General features: G+C 40.3%; 2 protein-coding genes across 8 annotated transcripts in view; one reads left to right on the forward strand and one right to left on the reverse strand.

Moving 5' to 3' along the window:
* The window catches only part of LOC111861769 (palmitoyltransferase ZDHHC16), a 40,315-nt gene extending 26,986 nt beyond the window's left edge, over nucleotides 1-13,329 (reverse strand). For 2 of the 6 annotated variants that reach the window (XM_033750446.1, XM_033750451.1), the window contains exons 1-4: nucleotides 13,094-13,150; nucleotides 12,498-12,647; nucleotides 11,170-11,317; nucleotides 4,184-4,375 (exon numbers count right to left, since the gene is read on the reverse strand). In XM_033750446.1, coding sequence (XP_033606337.1) covers nucleotides 4,184-4,375; nucleotides 11,170-11,317; nucleotides 12,498-12,544 — 387 coding nt within the window. In that variant the 5' untranslated portion in view covers nucleotides 12,545-12,647; nucleotides 13,094-13,150. The other 4 variants (XM_033750448.1, XM_033750450.1, XM_033750449.1 and 1 more) reach the window with 4 other exon arrangements.
* A 1,824-nt stretch (nucleotides 13,330-15,153) lies between these two features.
* The window catches only part of LOC111861763 (cytoplasmic polyadenylation element-binding protein 2), a 455,224-nt gene continuing 452,552 nt past the window's right edge, over nucleotides 15,154-17,825 (forward strand). For both annotated transcript variants that reach the window (XM_023846596.2, XM_023846597.2), the window contains exon 1: nucleotides 15,154-16,282. In XM_023846596.2, coding sequence (XP_023702364.1) covers nucleotides 15,278-16,282 — 1,005 coding nt within the window. In that variant the 5' untranslated portion in view covers nucleotides 15,154-15,277. The remainder of the gene's footprint in view (nucleotides 16,283-17,825) is intronic.

The following is a 17,825-nucleotide window of genomic DNA, read 5'->3' on the forward strand; positions in this document are numbered from 1 at the left end:
AAAGACAAACAATAACCATGTTACATGCAAGTAACAAAATCAATAAATGTATCATATGCAAGTAATGAAAGTAACATAATCAGTATGCATCTGTTACATGGAAGTAACACAACATATATATGTATATATGGTACATGAAAGTAACATAAAAAATTAACACATTACATGCAAGTAACAAAATCAATAAACATGTTACATGTAAGTAATGAAAGTTAACATAATCAATAAGCATCTGTTATGTGGAAGTAACACAACATATTACATGAAAGTAACACAAAAAATAAGCATGTTACATGCAAGTAACACAAATCAATAAACATGTTACATGCAAATAACACAGTAACATATGTTATGCGTATGTAACACAGTGAATAAGCATGTTAGATGCAACTAACAATGTCAATAAACATACTGTGACATGACAGCTGAAAGCTGGAATGAGTAGAGGCAGTCATTGCTAGGCAGCGGCAGAGTAAACACATTTCCACAGCAACAGAAACTGATGCAACAATAGAGGATGTGGTGTTTTATACGCAATCATTTCTAGGCAATGGCACTGTAAACATGTTTCCGTACCAATGAATGCACATGCAACAATAGAAGAACTGTTGGAAGCAATGTTTTGTATGCAGTCTGTGCCAAGGCTACATAATGCAAACCAGCAGCAGTCTATGAGTTGTTTAGGGGCCATGCATGCATATGCATATATATATATATATATATATCGCTCTCTTCTCTCCCNGTAGTTGCAATGATTTATAGAGTGTGTAAATTAGTGAGATTTTTATAATCATTTGTAGCTGAGTCTTAAGTATCTAATAAATCTAATTATGAATCCAAACCCCATGTCTAATCACTAATACATGACAATATGTTAGATGTATGTAACACAGTCAATGCCATATTACATACAAGCAACAAAAAGAGTAAACATATTGTGACGTGTTTGTCTACTGAAGACAATGTTTGGATTGTTAATTGGTTTTAATAACAACCTACAAGTTGTAACTACAATTACTTATGACACTCTTGCGGGTTTACACACTTTACAAACCCTACACACTAATCTCTTCACAGTCTATCTTCAGTAGTCTTCACGTATTTATAACACAGGAGCTATAAAAGTCTCTCTGAATTACACACCTCCAATATAACTGTACTACAGCACACATAAAGTCTTGAAGTCACACAATAAGTCTTCACTGGCTGACTTCTCAGTTATTGCACACATAATATCTTCTAACCACGCTTTTCATTCTTCTTCCCGTGACTGCTGCTGTATTTCAACTGAACTTATAACTTCTTCATGTTCACAATTCACTCGCTACAACTGAACTCGGCAACTGCTAGACTTCAACTCCGCCAAATACTCTGAATACTAACTGGCTTCGGCAGTTGCCACATTTCAACTGACTCCTTAGTCAGAGTCAGAGTCAAGAGTCGGAGTTACTTTATGACTGGCGGTTTACCACCAATTAGTTCGTCTTGGTGTCAGGCCCCTTGAGACCCACGACCAGAGTTTTTATTTTCAACTGAACTCCTGCAGTAATAGTCCTTATGTAACATCCTCTCTGACGAGAAGATGGGTCTGTCTATTATGAATACACTTGACCTTTCGTTGAGTGTATATTTTGCACATATATGTTATCAAAAACTCTTCCTTTTGCTTTACACACAAGTCCTCTGTCAGTACAGGCTTTACAGAGCAGATCATTCCTAACTTACAGATCTTATGCTACAACGAAAACTTAGTCATTTGAATGGTCATAAGCTTGACCACCGGCGAGTTTAAGCCTCTTATATTTTCTGTGTCTGGCTTCACCTTGTCCTATACTGCGAACATGCTCATTATCATGATTTTGTATGACTTCTGCTTGTCATCTACACAATTTTGTTATATAATTCTATACATATGGAAAGTTGAAATACGTGGGCAAGTTGCGGACTGGATTGCACCTTGGAAAATTTCCCATGGTGCGCAAAACCTTGTTTTGCATGTGCTGCAATTTTAGGAGGTAGGTGTCTGCCGCTAATTCCCAGGCAGGACAAGCGTAAGTCATTACCGATCTGATCAGTGCATATAGAGGGATAGTTTAATGTTTGCGTTTAAACACTCACTTTTGAATAGGGAGTAGATTCTAATAAATGTTCTGAAGGCCTTGGCTTCAATCATTTCTATGTGAAGTCTCCACATAATACTTTTTTCAAAGACTACACCCAGGTATTTTACATGATTGACGAAGGGGATATTCTGCCCATTCAATGTAAGATGAGTCTGAGGGGGCCTAAGTCTATGAGAGAAGTAGATTTCTTGAGTTTTATCTTCAATGATTTTTATGTTCGAGCAATCACACCATGTCTCAATAACACTTGAGACCTCGCCGCAGCTTTCTGAGGACATAATCCTCTTTGCGGTCTATCACATATATAGAGGTGTCGTCAGCAAAGAGACCTAGATAGACACCAGGTGTTTGGGGCATATCGTTTATATATAGACTGTACAGTGTGGGGGAGAGAACAGAACCTTGTGGCACTCCTGCTTGTATATCCCTTGGTGTAGACATTTCACCTTCGACTGAAACTCTGAATTTTCTCTGAGAAAGGAAAGAGCTAATAAGCTTGATTAAACTTATCAAAAATTGTAATGTAGATAATTTATATAGCAAGCCAGTGTGCCATGTTTTATCAAAGGCTTTTTCAATATCCAAGAATACAGCAGCTGTAGACATGTTATTGTTGAAATTTAAGGTTACGTGGTCCGTAAGCCTCATACATTGAAGTGTCGTGCTATGACGGGCGTGGAAACCAAACTGGCTTGCATTAATCAGGCCTCTTTCTTCAATGTGCCTTTAGACTATTTTCAGAATAACTTTTTCAAATTGCTGGCCTGTTGTAGACAAGAGGCTAATCAGCCGTAAAGTCTGAGGAAATTTTGAGTCCTTACCGGGTTTCGGTAATGTTATAACCTTTGTTTCCTTCCAAGGCTTTGGAAAATAGAACAGCCGAAGGCAGTGATTAATGCAAGCCATATAAACCCTCAGTCAGAAAACACACCTTGCTTCACTGTTGCATAATTGCCGTGTTTACAGAGGCACTGCTGGGCAATGCTGCATAGCAACCAGCACACTTCGGCTCGTCTAGGCAGGGCATAGAGAAACACCACTCTCCTTACTGTTGCATAATCTTGTTCCACTGTTGCACAACTTGGCAAATGACCGTCTATCAAGAGTTGTCTTTGTGGTAACTCGTTCCACATCCCGTTGCCCAGCAACGGTTTGACATGTCACAATATGTTACATGCAAGTAACACAGCCAATAACTCAATACCACTGAACAATATACATAATACACACTCATATATGTATATTTTTAAATGTTGTTACTTGCCAAAAACAGAGTGCATGTCTTATTCTGAGACTGTAATATATGAACTACTACTGAAATATTTTGTGTTCTCATCACTGAGAAATACAAATTATTTTTTCATGAGCATATTAACCAAACCTGTTCCTGGAGAACCATTCCATATGTTATGTTCTGTGCACTCTACAACTTGCACATGTAATCTGTAGTATAAAGAAGGTAAAGTTGCTTGTGTGCTTACTTTGTTAAGTACAAAAACATAGAGATGTATGTGGGACTGGAGGTCTAGATCCATGTATCCATCTTTAACCTCAGCACTAGATGGAGGACAGCAGTCAGCTTCATGCCCTGACTGCTTTAACCCCAGGGAAGAGACCACAGTACCCAGGGGACAGGAAGCTGAATGGGCCCCAGAGCCAATGTGGACACTGGAGAAGAGAAAAATCTCTTGCCCTTGCCAGGAATCGAATCCTGATTCCTCAGCCACTGAACCACAGCCCATTGCTATACCAACCAGTAAACTATAGCGGTTGTGGTGATGGATTACTTTCTGCATCAGTGAAGCCACTACAGTTCTCTGAAGTAATGTAATTAAGGTCACTCCAGATAAAAAGAGACAATTAATTTGTTTAATCTGTGATGTGAATGGCAGAGGAAAGACAATGTACTGTACCTTCATGAGTCTGCATACCAAAACCAAATCACTGTTGCTGCTGGTCAGAGCAAGGTACTATATGAATAACAAATTCCATCTGAAAATGAGAAATGAAAGGGGAATTTGTATGTAAACAGTAATTCTATTGTTTTCAAAACATATTACCTCTGGTGGGTACCCCGGAAGAGTGTTAGCTGCCATATAATAATGAAAACAGATGTTGACTAAAAGCCAGTGACCAACAATTATCAGCAGTACTGTCACCCATGGACTCTTGTTCCACCAGTAGGGAAGTCCAATCCAGTATGCAATAGCCACGACTGAAGCTGTCAATCCACACACAGATGCAACAAAGAACTAAAAAGAAAATATATAACATAATTTGAATACATGGAAACTTGGAGTAGAGTCCTTCTTTAGGGGCTGACAATCACTTGGTCAGCCAAGAAATTGCCTGCCTTTTTATCCTGTTCACAATGGACTGCCTCTGGACCCTATTGTGAGCCAGTTAAATCCAGTCAATATCGCCATAGGGCAGGATCCTTCTTGAGAAGCCCTTGTCATTTGAATGTTCATAAAATTACCCTGGCCTTGACAGAACCCAACAGCTGACCACTGGACCCTATTCTAAGACAAATGAATCTGGCACGTCCTCTCAGAATCACACAAAATTACACTTAGAAAAGAAGGCAAACACAGCACAGGAGCTATAAATATCCTAAATAGGTTATTTAGTATCAAAAGGTATGAGAGTACGATTATGTATGGTAAGTGGAAAAGGAAGCAATTTCAAGATACTACCCAGGTTCTGCCTGAAATGTCTGAAAAACTTCAGTCAAGGTAACTGGCATTCACACCAGATGCCTCCTGAATACACTTACAGTGCAGGCCTGCATAGAAGAATATTAAAGTATAGCTTAGAGATGCAGACTGAGAGGATGTCACGTGCATTTTACTGGGTGACAAGACTGAGAAATGGGAGAAGATAGTGATGAACCTTTCCATTCAGGACTAAGAGGAATTTCTTTATCTTGTCAATGCAAAGCATAGGTTTAGAAAGAGACAGCTCCATGCTCACAGCAGCACTCCCTTGCAGTATAAACAAACATGTCATGTCAGGTGAGCTGACGTGACAGTGTCTAGTGTGTCATAACACATACACTCTGTTCAGGAGTAACACTGGGAAACAGGATGGAATAGATAAAAGACAAGAAAAATACCACCAAAGACAATGTGAAGACTCTGGAAAACATAAATCAGATGTTCAGTGAATCTGGAATGATGCATGGTGTGGGGCTTACCTGGAGGATGTCAAGAAAGTGATAAAATTCAAAGGAAACTTCATAATAAAATTTAGCCCAGATTTGCAACAAACAGTAAGGCCAAATTGGGTTTGGGAAGAGACAGGTCAAGGAGGAAGGTGGTGTGTACAATAATGTCAGTTGCTGAGCAAAGAGGTGAAAGCAGAAAGTAGAAAAACTGGCTGCTGCATATTGTGACGCGGATGGTGCAACGGGAAGTAGGGGTCACGTGAACTCTGAGGTCTCGCAAGTGACGTCACATACCCCCACTCCTTCCATCAGTACGCAACGCTCGTTATAAAGACCCCCTCCCCCACGCTGACATAACTGAAGAGCAACTGCGTCAGGCAACCATTGCCGCGGTGACGTAACAAGGGATACCACAGTTACTACACAGCAGTAAACAACTCTCAATAATGTTGCTAGGCAACCTGTAAACACAGCGTCACACAACAGCAGTACCTATCACGTTAACTGTTTTCTGTGTTGTCCGTGCCAAGGCTAAATAAGGAGCAGCGAACACTATTCGGTAGTGAGGATTGAGCCAGTTACGAGGGAGTAATGATTAACCAGTCAGTTGAATTGTAGCAGTCGCCGAGTGGGGTTGTATCGAGTGCATGGCAGTGACTACAGGAGTATTTGTGATACTTCCGATGGCAGTAATTGTGAGATTGTAAATTGTGTGATTGTGAGAGTGAGTGTTCAATAAATTCGCTAGATCCAAAACGGCGTGAAGTTATTTGTCGCACATGACAATATATTGCAGCATCAAAGATTAACATATACAGGACATGTAAAATAATTACAGAAATATGTAATTCTATAGAAATACAGAATTCCTTTTAAGATAAATGCAAAAACACATTTTTAGTATTTTATTGTGGAAGAAAAAAAATATTTCACAAGAAATGAGAGAATGGTGAATAGCATGGCTGAAAGCATAGATCTGAGGATGAAGAAGTATCAGAAGATGATGTATGAAAGGGAAGGTGTCTCCTGCATTTGGGGGAATGGAATGCTGAACACATACTCCTAAAATGTTTGGCATCAAAAAAAGCGAAGAGAATTTGGATGCAGTAAATGGTTGAGCACAAATGATGATTTGGCATACGTAAGAAAATAATAAATGCACAAATATAATAGAGTTAAAGAACAATGGGAAATATTCATACAGACTTCTTTATTTATTTTAATAGCTAGAAACCATTTTGTAAAATATGGCATGTAGTAATGAGACAACCTGTAAATTTTCATATTGTATGTATTGTGACATGTTGCGCAACGGAGAACCCCTCCCTACCCAGCAGCAACGTGTCAACTCAGGCAACAGTGACATGGCAGATGAGTCAGCGCTCCCTCCCCCCCCACGGTGACGTAACATGCAACGCCGCAATTGCTACGTACCCGTAACCAACTTCCAACAGCATTGCTACGTAACAGGCAAACATAGCCACTATATATGAGAGCTGCACTGCCTGCGAGGCGAGTTGAAATATAGCAGCAATCGCGATAAGAAGACCCGAATGTGTGGTTACAAGATTTTATGTGACAGTGTGCAATAACTAAGAAGTCAGCGAGTGGAAGACTTATTGTGTGCTTTCGAGACTTTGTGAGTGCTGTAGTACAGTTATATTTGGAGTGTGTAATTCAGGGAGACTTGTATAGCTCCCACGTTATTAATGCGCAACATGTCACAGTATATTCAAATTTAGCTTCCCACACCATTCTCATCAAAAGTCCATGTGGTAATTTTCCTGGGATTGTATTGTCACATGCTGGGTATGTCACGTGAAAAATAACTTCACGTGGGTCTCGGATTTAGCGAATCTTTATTGGACACTCACTTTTACACACCTTATAATTATTACCGCTTGCAGTATCACTTGACTTCTGGCCCAGTACTCTAATGTTCTGTACGTGTCATAAGCTCTGCTTATATAGGGGTTATGCGGACTGGATACCGGACACCATTTCTCACAGTTCCGTTACCGCTGTTCAGCAATCTGTTGCTTTTGGAATGCTCTTTATAGATTGCACCGGTAACGTGTTTCGTCTCATCCGTTGTTACTCAACAACAATTCGTTGCTACGATTTGTCGCTGCGGGAACTCCACAATTTCCACGTATTCATTGTCGTGGAAGTGTCTGTTGCGATTGTAGTGGTTGTCGCGGTGATGGACGCAAGGTAACGAGTCACAGTATGTTCTGACGGCCTCTGCATGGGATCATGCCTTCATGCAGTGAGTTCTCTGAGTGGGTTATAATACTGATCTGAACTTGTGAAGGGCATAGTTATACAGAGGTCACATTCATACAGAGAGTGAATTTTTAAAAATCTGCCTGAGCCTTGTGTGTGCTGGCTGTTTTCACTTAGGTGCCAGGCTTGACTGATGGCCAGAAAATGGTTTCTACTCATGGTCTGGGACAGAACTGGTGCACATATGGGGGAGCTAGTTGAGCAGTCGTCTTTGATATTGTCAGTTTTTATCTGCCCCCTAAAAATTATCAGGTCCAAAAACTGTTTCATTTCTGAACCAGTGAAGTTGGACCACTTCTCTGTTTCAGGTGAAACTTTCTGTGGTAAGGATCCTGACTATGGTGGAGACTGGAAAAGTCTGTAGAAAGTTGTATGGGTTCATCACCAACTGCAGCAGTGACCATTTCAGTAACACTGTCAGGGTTATCAGTAACTGTATTCAGTCCTGTGGTTTCGAGAAATGGCCCATCACTCACTTTCATGTCAGTCTTGTAAAGGGCACCTTGTCATTCATTATCAGAAAGAATGCCTATTTTGCATGAAAACTTTTCACCTTCATCTCTACTGCGTGATTCACTGTCACCCTCAAAACAGGACAAGATTGTAACAGTTTACCCCAACCAAATGGTGGTACCTATGTCAGTAAACTGTGCTTTCATCATTTTATAATATTTTCTGTACTCCTGTCAACACTATTTGCAGCAGGCGGAGCTTGCTGTCTGTTTCTCCACACGTGTTGCGATCTTCAGGTCCGGTTTTTGGTTGCAATTTTTCTATCGTGTACTTGGTGTATATTTTTCATGTAAATTGAATGGATCCACTTGTGCATTACACATTATACATGCTATATACTATATTATATACTATAATGGGTTGATTATTTATCTATTGGTTAACACTGTAGTTATTCTGCCAAAGTTGCAAATACTGAATGTCTTATGTGAAAGTGTGGCCACTGAGCATGATCTGTGCACTTCACGCACTGTTGTCTTGTTCTACTCTTCCCCACGGTACTCATTATAGCACAGAATATAGCATATAGTGTATAACATGCCAGTGGATATATTTAGTTTACATGGAAAATTTACACCACACATGATAAGAGTAACTGTAACTAAAAACCAGACCTCAAGATGGCACACATGAGCCAAAGCATGCTGTCTGGGTGGCCCATACGCGTACGAGTCTGGCTCGCGAGTCCGGCTCGGCGAGGAGTCGGGCTCGGATTAATTTCACCACACAAGTATGAGTGTGGTGACCCACACATAGACGAGTTTGGCTCATTGGAACCCAAGCCGAGTCAGACTCATGAGCCAGACTCGTACGTGTATGGGCCCCCTTAGACAGCAAACTCTACCTGCTGGAAAAAGTGCTGTGTTGAAAAGAATATTTGTCATGTGACAGAGTGACTGTAGCTGGGGTTTGGATTGGTACTGGATTTACTTACTGAACTCTTTACAACTTGTAATTATAAGGAAGGATTATGCTCTCACTGTTCTACACACTTGAAAAATCACTATGGGATACATTAGGTCTTCTCAGTCTGTTACAGTCTTCACTAGCTACTGCTTGGTAGTAGCTTCCAATGGCAAATATTCCCTTCCTCTGGGTTCCTGAACTGTCCCCAGCCTCAGCTATCAGCTTCTAACAGCAAGAGCTCACAATGACTGAACCCCACTAGTTATCTGACTGATTTCTAATTGGCCCTGCTTATAACAATTCAGGACAGACTGCGCAGAAAACACCATTGCTCTGCTGCAGCACATTTGCTGTTTAGTGATGGCATGACATATTCCACTGCTGCATGTGCAGTCACGGCATGGACTGTGCAGAAAACACCATTCGTCTGCTGTTGCTTACAGGCTGCTGACTAGCAAAGAGCAGTTGTTGTTACCCCACAATTCTGGTTTTGAGCCAGTAAGCCACAATATAGTAAATACTGCCTACTATGATCTATAAAACATGTTGCAAAAAATACAAGTTCATCACTGGACACATCAGAAAAACTAATCCGTGTAAAGTTCTGAGAAATACAATCACTGAGTGTACATAACCTTGCTATCAACGATGTTCCATACTGCAGAAAATCTTAAAGCATGAACCAGAGCAGAATGAATGCATTATACTGTACTGCAGTAAGTAGTATGTAAAGGCACAGACTACATGTGGTCTGTGTTTATTATTAGGAGACATAAAACATTTTTCTTCAAGATGCCAATAACCTTGAGCCAATGTGGCAGCCAAAGTCACACTCACACAGCCTACAAGAATGAAAACATATGCAACCCACATACAATGCATGCCATTTACATGATGGCTTTTGAGGTGACTCGTCTGTAATGTGATTAATACTCAGTATTTATCAAAATATGCCAAAAAATATATTTAGACCTTTCTGTGAAAGCAGCAGTTCATAGTGCCAAATCAAAATGACATTTAGCTGATAAAGATCCCAGCTAATAACAGTGCAAAAGTAATCATTTCATTCACAGCAGTCACCCAAAATGGCACAGTTGGTAGGTTACCACTAAAGCAACAGGCACCCACAGAGAACGTGACTAAAAATATATCTTTTGCACCACTGTTTTTTTAGTATAGCACCTATCCACTGAAAGTAATTAGATGTAGAGAGAGTATTTTTATTCACTTGACGAGTTCACAGCTCTGTCCTTCATGGTAACCGGTGCATAACCAGCCACAAGGCGCATGTGAATTTTACCAATGAATCAGCATCCCCAATGGCTGATAACATTCAGAATGAAGTAGTTATAATTCACAGATCACAGGTGGTGTTGAAAATGCCATCCTCTCAGACACCAACTTTCACTGGATGGCTTCAGCAATTATATTGCTGTTCTTGCTCTAGACTTTGGCACTCCAGACTCCTGACCTAGACATTTCAATGATTTTCTAGATGTATGTTTAAGTCCAGCCCCTCTATCATCTAACTTCTCAGTAAGCACTAGGCACTTATGTTCTTGTTTCTTGTCGATTAAGAGTCACAATGTTCTAAGTTTATTTACCAAATTGTGAATTGTTGCCTGCTGGGAATTATTTCATCATGAAATTTATGTCAAAATTTTCACTAACACTTTCTAGCAGACCTGTATTTCACACAGCTGTCATAGAGAAAGAAAGAAATGTTGCTCTAAAGTATACTGCACCATGATATACTGCACTGCTCACTAACAGACACAGAGAACAAATGGCTAATGGAGCTGATAACTGCTGTCTTCTGCTGACAAATCATACACAAGCTCCCCACACATGAACTGCACTGCTTCTGTGAAACATAATGTTGCGAAGTGGTCTACAAGTTAATTACTTCCTTTCATTCCAAATGTTATCGGCTGTTAATTGACAAGAATTGTAGGTGACTTGTAGCAGGTGGCATACCATCCACCTTGAAGTGCAGAGCAGTGAAATCATCAAGTGAGTTAAAATATTCCCTGTAGAATCATAAACTTAATCTGTACCCTCTACCTTACAGAACATGTGCATAAATGGTATAAGCACATTCTTTCCATACAATACAGAAGTATGTTATTCCAATATCAGATAAAAATTGTAAGTACTGGCAGTCATTTTACTTACAGGGCCAAGAAATTTGGTGAAGTTGTCTACAAACCAAAACATGGGCTCCATACACACATCGGCTATATAACCCTGGTCCATAAAATGATTGTAGAAAAGGGAGTATATTGACAGATTTATTTTTCTCCATTGCCATCTTACAGAATCCCTGAAATATTTAAGAACATCTGATTTTTGGGTACAAATTGTAATCTGAAAGTGTTTCTCAACTACACACATCAATCAAGTCACAACTACATACATCTGACAGAAAATACAGCCTGCAACATAAAAAACTGTGGGGAAAACCAACACTGTATACCTCAAGTTCAGATTATATAGGAGAGTTCAAACAAAACAATCCCAAATTTACCACAGAAAGTTTCACTGTCTGTTGGTATAAATATGCATAAATTGGTATTAAAATTTAGTTACAGAATTTAGTTTACAGGTTGATTCCTGGAAGGGGCAAAGATTTTTCTCTTCTCCACATCAACCAGACCAACTGTCAGACCCACTCAGGTGGGTGCAAGGCACTCTCACCCCACGGTGAGTAAATAATCAGGGTGTGAAGCTGATCCTTTGCCTCTACCTAGTGCTGAGGTTTTAAAATGAGTGAAGCTATACCTCCACTACCCTATATTTCTTCACAGCATGGCACTTACTAATTAATTAAGCCCAGAACTCTTAATACACACGTCAAGTACTTAATTTTGTTAGCTATCATTATATGATGATTTGATACTGCATTTTGGTGATAACACATAAACATATACTTACTTGTTTCCTCTTTGTGGTATGTATGTTTTCATCCATTAAATCAACATAATCAGCATAAATGAAAAGTTTAAAATATATATGGCAAACAAATTTGAAAAAATAATGAATGCATAAGTTTTAATTCATCAACAACAAACATTCAACCCACACACTGCAAGGGAAGAGGATATATCCTGTACAAACTACACTTCTCATAAACAGTCTTCAGAACTAACCTCAGTACTTTCATTTTCTTGGAGATGTATTGGGTATTCCACATTATTATCCTTAGTGGGCTCAGACTGGGTCCACTTGGTATTGCGGCCGCTGTTTGGCCTATTGTACCAGCCCCAGATGACAGATGATGGTAATCATGGAGCAATTGGTGGAATGAAGATTGGCAGGGTAAACCAAAGCACTTGGGAAAAACTTTCACCAGCGCCACTTTGTCCACCACAAATCCCACATGACCAGACCCGGGCTCGAACCCAGGCCGCCATGCTAGGAAGCCAGTGACTAATCACCTGAGCTATGGCGTGGCCATTGGGCATTCCATATGTAAATTCATACAGGCTAGGCAGCCGGCTTACCGGATGGTACCTGGGATAGTTGTCAGCTTCCATCTGATCTGAACCATTGTTTTCACAAGAAGGTATAACTACTCATTTTTCATAAATTTCAAAGTGTCAATTGCTGGCTACAGCAGTTTTCCCCAGACGATAAGCCCACCATTAGCAGACCTGCAATTATATAGATGCAACATAACATTATCCATCTATGGCTCTACTGCGTTTGTGGGCCTTGGCCGCTTTTTTAGTTTCTTGTTCTATACACACAAAGCCAGTAGGGCTCCTTGGCCGGGGGATCAGCCTGCAGCAGGGGCGCTACTTACACAGAACAACACAAACACAAAATAAACGCACACACACATCCATGCCTCGAGTGGGATTCGAACCCACAATCCCACTGCTCCAGCGTGCTAAGACGGTGCGGCCGCTGTGATAGACAACATAACCTTAACCGCCTCTGATATTTAAATACTACTATGAAACAAGATTTAAACGAATTTCAGAATATAACTTTATACACCTATGCCACTGTTAATTATCTTCTTGCGTGCCATAACAATAAAATAAAGCGTAGGTATAAATATTTGCTGAAATAACGTCTACGATACCCAACGTACCAAACACAACACTTAATACATTGTTACCGATTGTTACTCTCCAAATGTGCATTGCCGTGTACCAACCTCGATCAACGAATATCCACAGCTGTTTTAGGCAACATTTTGCATTGTTTGAGTTACATTTTACGGCTTTATTCATTTTGTTTATGACTTACTCTTTAAAGAATATTATCACGTATTAATTATTGTTTTCCGGTCTAGAAAACCGAAATTAACAGCCATGAGAACCATGAGAGGCATGAAGATTAGTTGCACTGACCACGCGACACCCTCTATCCGCTAAAGTTATCACTTAGCCGACAAGCGGCGGTCTCTCGGTCGGTATAGTTCGCTTGCGAACTAAACCACGGAGTTTTTGTTTATTTTTTATTGTCTAGAAGGGGTTTTGATCGGCAATCGGGTTTATTGAACACATGCAAGTCAGAATTACGAGTACGAGTAACTATGATGTTGCACACATCACTATAACACACACCAGACTTCTCAGTTTGTTACAACCTCCATTAATCATTGCTTAATTACAGTCTTCTAACAAGGGCTATTCCTCACTCCTTGACGGCCCAAAAGCTGCAATCCCTAACCGCCCGTCGATCGGTCGGTTAAATTGCTTCTGGTTTTCCCCAATGCAGTAATTCCTGACTTCATTCTCTTCGAGATCCAAGAGCAAAACTGGTGCTCTCTCCAAGACATACACCTTTACATGTTTAGAAATGGGGCTCCTCTTTGATGAACGGAGGGGTCGGTCTTTGTGTGTAGGCTCTGCTGCACCGCAGTTTCGGCCCAAATATAGTCCGTGCTGTAACGGCTTCCAGGTCACTGTGGGCCGTATGCACCATTGCCGTTGCACTATACTCAGCAACATTTATACAGGATATGCAGAAAATTTCTGCCAATACAGGCTTGCACAGCAGGTTGTGCCTTAATTTATTTAACTATTCTGAAGCTGCAGTTAACTGAACAGTCATAGGCTTGGCCGCAGCCAAGTCTAAGCCCAATTGTGCTTTCTGTCTCAAATAATGCTGCGTATATGTGTACCCGCAGAGAACACCTCTTCCACAATTCCACTTCTGATGCGGGCATAATTGTTGCTACGCTGAAGTGGCGTTTGCTGTGCCTTGATTGTTTTCAATTTATAACTTGATTGAAGAGTTTTGTCTTCTGAGAAGTAATGCCACGTAGATACCCCAGAAGATACGCTTCATAGTCGCCGCTCTTTGAACCTCAGATCTTATACAGCTTGAATGACTTGAATTATTTCGTTCAGGGTTACAAATTATGCTAGAACAGGCCCACAATAATGTTACGCCTTCGTTTGAATGAATGTGATACTTGACCGTTCACGTCGAGGGAAGAACGTTGATTGACGGTGAATATGAAAATTTCTACCTTCCGGGATGTTACTTCGTACAGCTCGGTCAGAACTGTTCAGAACCACCAACGTTTCAGAACAATAAGCGTACACCGTTTTCAGAATGGAAGAGAGGAGATATAAGCAGCAGGTTCCCCCAAAATATTGACAACTCATCTACCAAGCTACATGATATCACCTCTATCTTCATAGATAAGGAATGTACCAATTTTATCTTAGTTGCACAGTTCTTTGTGTGTGCTCTCATGTTTACCCTAAATACGAACTGAAATATTTTAAAACCGAGTGAGAAAGAAATTAAGCAGGTGGCACAATAGCTTACTTGGAGATTCTGTCGTCTGGGATATGAAGTCTTGTAGTCTTGTAGATCATTACTAATGCCCTGAATGAATATGCTGTTCCGATTTAGAAGCTGGAGGAAGCTGATTCTTTCGAAATCTTGGTAGCGATCAATAAAACTATACGGCATAGCGAGACAGTAATCTCCAGTCAGCAATGTGAAAACTTCAAATATCGCCGGTAGATAATTCCGTTACCGATCGTACTACCGCTATCATACTGTTCGAACAGATCCATAGATGGCAGAACACTACATGTGGAATTACTAATCTGTGCTTATGGCAAATGTAGTTGTGTTGGTGCTGCCACCTGAGGATATAATCTGAAATGCTCTAGTAGGGAAGCAAAAGTCTCGTCACCAGCGGACGTCGAAGGTGGGCTTGTGTAGCAGATGCAGGACGTGTGCGTGTGAGAGTACAAGATTGTTCCCCCCTCCCCCCGAATATCAAAACTACACGCAGAAACAAGCTCTAATGGGGGATTTCAAGTTTAGTGTCAATTCTAGCGTTGGATCCGTTTCTTCAGTGGAATTTGCAGCAAGTTCAACTACTAGCTCATCGTTGTTTTTTACCACACCTACGTCTGTGCCGGATACCATTTCATCACATCAACATTCAGCAATGCAAGATGAACTTCTGATCGAGAAATCAGCTGTAAAATCACAACAGCAGCTGTCTCCAAATTCCGACGTAAATGGAGAGCAAACAGTGAAAGCCAAAGAAGATGACAGTTCATCAGCAAATATTGGAAGTGGAATACAGACTGAAAAACCAAATGAACAGGGGCAGATTGGTCCTGCAGTGACAAGTCCCCTCCAGTTAGGAACTGGATTTAATGTATCAGAGCCTAGTCTTAATGTGATTAATTCTAGTAACACTTCCACAGCTAGCCTGTGGTCGTCAGGGCCAATGGAAGAAGGTCTGTTGCACAGTTTAAATGTACCTGCTGTAAATGGAACTCTAGCTTTTCAAAATTTTCCTCCAACTAACCCAAATCCTTTATATAATACTAATTTAGGCCCCCAAATTGCTGGATTACCCCAGTCCCAAGGGCAACCGCCTCAACGACGTGCAATTACGGCTACCCACAATTTTCCACACAATCTATCTCGTCACATTCAGCAGCAAAATCCACAGAATATGTTTATGCCCAACAAGGGCTACACATCATGGTCTAATACACAGCAGAACACATGGTCACCAGGTCCACAGAATCAAGCCAACATACAAGGTTTATCGCCATGGAATAGAGGAAGGTCTGTGCCAAACCTGAATCCGCTTCAAACGATGGGAAACATGGGGAATCTAGGTAATCGTAAACCTAGCCCAACATTCAGTCATCAACACTCAGCAATGGTTATTTCACCAATCAAGTTCCGCCGTAGTACCTCGTATCCAGGAAAAGGGCTGTTCCCTCAGCCACCAACATTTGAAATCACCAACATGGATGAAAATCGAGATGTGTTGCTCCCGTACCCGGTATGTTTGCTACATCATAGCTGTGTTATAGAAAAGCCGCTTAGTAGAATTATGATGCAGTCTATATATTGGCAGTGTTTTGGCAGGGGTGAAAACAGTTGTAAGTTGAATATATTTTTAGAGAATGGTTTTGACACCAGCAGTGAAGCAAAAAAGAAAAGAAAAGCCATTTCTTTTTGCAGTGCAGTTTAATCCTTGTGCCAAAACACTTTTAATATGTGGTGTGTTTTTTATGGCTTGCTTTTGCTGCTTTTTACATTGCCCAGTTAGTTCAGTAACATGAATGTGTTGATAATTTTGAAAGTTGCAAATGGTGTGTTTTTTAAAATGGGATGGCACCTAGAAAATAGAAACTGTTGTTGCACATGTGGTGCTGTGGTTGGCATGTGGTGGAATTCTTGTGTTGTTTAATGTTTCGTGTGTTGTGAAGTGGTTAATTATGCTAGTGTTGATTTGATCTAGACAGTTCTAGCAGACTGTTGTCAGTGCGTTTTCATATGTCAAGCCCACTTAGAACACATAACCTTACTGGCTGGCAGGTATACCTATTGATCCACTATGAACTGGCACACCACCATTCAGTATGGCTTCTTGCCTTCCTTGTATCTTGGAGGTTATTTTGTGTTCTGTGAAACACAAATTGAAGGCTTAAAGAGCTTATTTTGTATTATGAATTTGGTATCCAAATTCTATTACACTATATGTTATATGTCATTTGGTTTACTGAACTCTTTTAATCCAGGGAAGAGTTCATTAATTTTATAAGATATATATATATATATATATGAATCACTCATTTTTGTATTTATATGTACAAATGAGGATGAATCATGTGGAATGTGTAAGGAAACTGCGAATTCACTGTGAACTGCAGCACACTTTAACCTACCATCACCTAGCCATTTTGTTTCCATATTATGATCACCAAGTAGCTGTTGTCAGTAGATAACTATATATGTATTATTCATCGAATTAGAAGTACCATTCCAAAATAATTTTAAATATAGTTTTCGTCATACTAAATTTTCAGAAAATTCTGTTGCATTTTGTTTTTCACTTTTGCTACCTATACTGAATATGCAGAATACTCACTGTCTTCTGGGATGTAATGCCATGTAGTCCATAATAAGTCCACTAGTGTTTTGGAGGAATGTGCTGTGTCCATCTTTAGGGCCAAAAATAGTAGTATCCTTCTGTGGAACATCATTGGATTTCTGCTAGAATACACAGTGTTACATCATAGTACCTTTACAGAAATCCACTTTCAGTTTAGTAATGGCAATTGAAATAGTGTACTAGGCTGCTGTTAAGGTAAAGTTATCCCTGTGCTTAATTAATTAAGTACTATGCCATGAAGATGTTTGGGGAGTGGATGTATAGAACACATTTTCTTGACCTTGGCACCAGCCAGAGGTGAGTGGTCAGCTTCATGCCCCAGCTGCTTTTAACCCCAAGGAAAGAGCCTTGGTACCCATTGGATGGGAGGTTAGATGGACCCCAGGGCTAGTCTGGATGACTTGGAGGAGAGACAATTCTTGACCCT

Source organism: Cryptotermes secundus, unplaced genomic scaffold (genome assembly GCF_002891405.2).
Source record: "Cryptotermes secundus unplaced genomic scaffold, Csec_1.0 scaffold383, whole genome shotgun sequence".
Classification (NCBI taxonomy): Eukaryota; Metazoa; Arthropoda; class Insecta; order Blattodea; family Kalotermitidae; genus Cryptotermes; species Cryptotermes secundus.